Source organism: Protopterus annectens, chromosome 2.part0 (genome assembly GCF_019279795.1).
Source record: "Protopterus annectens isolate FY-2018-M chromosome 2.part0, PAN1.0, whole genome shotgun sequence".
In the NCBI taxonomy this organism is placed as follows: domain Eukaryota; kingdom Metazoa; phylum Chordata; order Ceratodontiformes; family Protopteridae; genus Protopterus; species Protopterus annectens.
This window is the reverse complement of record NC_056728.1, coordinates 476,543,221-476,546,701: the sequence shown is the minus strand read 5'-3', so window position 1 is coordinate 476,546,701 and position 3,481 is coordinate 476,543,221. Positions and strand designations below refer to the sequence as shown.

The following is a 3,481-nucleotide window of genomic DNA, read 5'->3' as shown; positions in this document are numbered from 1 at the left end:
CAGATATGCCACGTTTTGTAGCAACGCTTTGCTTTTGGGGGCTCGGAATTTCTAAAGTCCTACAGTCATGTTTTATACGTTACAAAGTACAAAATTTATGCTTAGAACTTCTGCTAGCAATTTTAACGATGCAATGGAAATTTTGCTAATATTACTGCACCACATAAAACGGGAAACGGTACTCATAATTATCCACGAATAATTCTGAATTTATATACCCCGCCCTAAACCCCACGTAAAAAATCGCCTCACAGTCACTAGACTAGCCCGATAGGTGGGGCTTGTCCGCGCGTTTCCCCTTATTGTACTGCTGTTGAAAGCGGAAATCGTCGTGGTGCAGTTTTGTGTTTAAGTCCAAAGGCAGCGGACTAGTGTAGGCTTTGTCTTATTTTTGGCTTAGGAGAAAGATTTTTTTCAGTAGTCGTTGAAATGGTATGTATTACCGTTTATCACTTCTAAATGTATCAATGTGCAATTCTCGTATCTGTTTTTAATGGCTAAAATGTGCGTGTAATAGAGTAATGTTCACTACATTCATTGTAGCAAAGCTTTTAAAAATGTTGATGCTTTAACTGGAGTTCTTAAGTTTACATATATTGGATAATTGTGGTATTCAAAAAAGGGGAAATATCCTCCGCACTGACCCCACCCTTGTGTAAGATGCAACTGTGGAAGCGCGGCCTGTAGTGTTGAATTGTTTGAGTTGCCGGCGGTAACGGGAAAACAGCACGGTTGACGCAGTCACTTAACCGTCAGGGACGCTTGCATCATTATGTAGCTAACAACAAATATTAATGGCCACACATATGTACATGTCTGTGCGTTTTTGAGGAGAATTGACATGTGTTCCGTCTCTTGCGTTGCCACCCATAGAGTGGGACCCACGCTTCTAGTACTAATAGCTACTTTGGGGGGTAAAATGAATTAATATTGCGCATTGTTTCAAAAATGTTCTTCAGGAGTCTTCGTCATGAGCTGCTGCATTTTTTTTCTCGCAGCTAGGACCGTACACAATCTGTGAGTGGATAAATTACGTAATAGGGCAGCGTAGCAGTATAACGGTATTTGCGCTTTTCACTCGTTTGTTCTCGAAACCAGTTCTTAGCCGTGATAGCGGTAGCGCCTTCTTTGTGAGGTCTATACTGTCCTTTGTGCGTTTATGTATTGAGTTTCTCCGGGTACTTTTTGCCTTTTCCCTTGTTGAATTGTCAATTCTCCCAAGCTGCTTGGTGAATAAAATTGGCCGTGTTTAGGTATCTTCCTTTAAGATCGAAATGGCATTACTTTTTCATTTATGTTCTTCAGAAAAATGAACGCGAGTTTATAAAAGCATTTAACACGGGTGTCTCACGTTATGGTTTTTGTCCAGATTTGTTGCTCTAGACCTACATCTTGCTGATGTCTCTGCTTTTGAGTAGTGGGATACGCTTTGATTATTAAGTGTTTTGAACTGAAAAGCAGCTATGGGGAGAAGGAAGGATGGACGCAGTTATACCGGTGGTATAACTTTCAAAATTGTTGGAACACAACTCTCCTAATGAGGAAGGAACATTTGCAAACGCTTAACCACTGCAACTATGTTGTCTTGGTATTAAGTCAGTATTTGTCGTTTAATACTAGACTATTCTTGTCTGCGTGACCGACATCTCTAGTGTGTAACTGCGAGAAGCGAGAGTCAGATGTAGTTTCTCGTTGCGTTTGCACTAGCTAAACTTCCCGTAGATAAAACGGTATATTGGACTACAGACGTTTTGTTGACTTGCTGGCATCCCTTTTTGATAAGATGGGGCTGCAACACTGGCAACATTTTGTCTGGGAGATCCAGACGCAAAGTAAATATATGTAGCGCCCGCACCCCTTTGATATTTTTTGCACAATTGTTACGTGTTACCAACAGCAAACTCCCCTACATGGTGTCCTTCTTTAAGGCTGCTGCCCTTTCACGTTAGGGTTACCACCTGTTCCTCTGAGCAGTTGTCCTGCATACAAATTTAAAAGAAATGGCAAATGTCCTGAGATATTAGGACAAACGTTTCCTATATTTAATGTAATTGCATAAAACATTTCTGTTTCGGAAACCTCTAAATGTTATAAGAAACAGAATAAGCAACTAAAATGCTACAATAAGCGTTTATTTTAGGCAAAAAAGTGGAAGTTCTGTTCTCTGTACTGGCTGTGGGAATGCTTTGCCTTGCAATATCTGACGTTTGTACAAAGTCTCACTTTGGGTATTTGAAAAGGTGGCAATCCTGTTTCACGCCATATAAACGTGTGGAGGCATCATACGGCACTGCAGCATTTTACTTGCTAGGAAACACTCGCTTAAAATATTTACTAACCCAAACAGAAGCCTTTGACTTCAGAAGTAAATGGGGTGCGTTTTAGTTCTCTGCACCCTCCGTGTAATCCTCTAATCGTAGATCTTAACGAATATGGTATAAATCCAGAAATAGGGACATTTGAAATATTAATGTTAAACTGAATATGAATCCGTTCGCTTAAGTCTAAAGAGCCCAGAATTATGATTGAATGTAATTTGCCACACTTTCTCCAGAAGTCACCGGTTTGAGGAAATGGGGATGTCAAAAGCAAGGACATAAGTAACCGTGGATCGTATTGTAATGCTCTTAATGACGCCGGCAAGTGTAGTTAAAATTGGCGCGGCGATAGCTCTGAGAAGCACCGTATTTTGTGCGGGCTGGGCGTGGTTTTGGTGGACTGTTAGGCTTGATTGGGCAGTCCTGGCCCATACATTCGCGTTTCGTAGTCGTTATTGCGTGTCTTGTCACTGCTGGAGTTTATAAGCGCTTTGTTTAATTAAAAAAAATGGTGGGGCATTAGTTTGAATATTAATAGCTGACGAGCTAGGCAAGATGGAGGCTGGTGTAGGAGCGGTGATGAATACCACAAATACACTAGTGTCTGGTAGTACTAGGGTTGCTACCAATGCCACCTTTTCAAATGGCCAAAGTGGGACATTTTCGGGACACCAGATTTCACAGGCCGACACATACCCACGGTCAGTACAAAGGGTAGAACTTAACTTTTTTCCTAAATAAAAGCTTATTCTAGTAGCAGTTTGTTGTGCAGCTATTACATATATTATGTGACATACTTATGTCCTACAATCTCAGGACATTTGCCCTTTGTCAGAACACAACTGCCCAAAGAGGGACTGTGTCCCTCTCAGTGGGACAGGTGGTAACCCTAGGTAGTACACAACTTATCTTTATTCAGTTCCTGTATCCGCAGCTTTCATTGAGCTGTAATGATGTAAGTATTGCAAGGCTACTTGCTTATGGCCACAGTACAGTGTTTTTGAGTAATTTAAACCACGTAGCTTGTAATTTCACCTATGATTTTGGTCTTAAAAAGTAAGAAGCCTTCCATAAAAGGTGTAGGTGAGGTATGCATGTTTTTATTTACTTACACTCATTGTACCTGTATGGTTGGGAAGCACTTTACTTTGACAAGCTGCCCC

At 41.0% G+C, this 3,481-nt stretch overlaps 1 protein-coding gene across 1 annotated transcript in view; it reads left to right on the top strand.

The window, feature by feature from the left end:
• The first annotated feature begins 282 nt into the window (after window positions 1-282).
• The window catches only part of LOC122793128 (cofilin-2-like), a 208,261-nt gene continuing 205,062 nt past the window's right edge, over window positions 283-3,481 (top strand). The window contains exon 1 of the mRNA XM_044060892.1: window positions 283-432. Coding sequence (XP_043916827.1) covers window positions 430-432 — 3 coding nt within the window. The 5' untranslated portion in view covers window positions 283-429. The remainder of the gene's footprint in view (window positions 433-3,481) is intronic.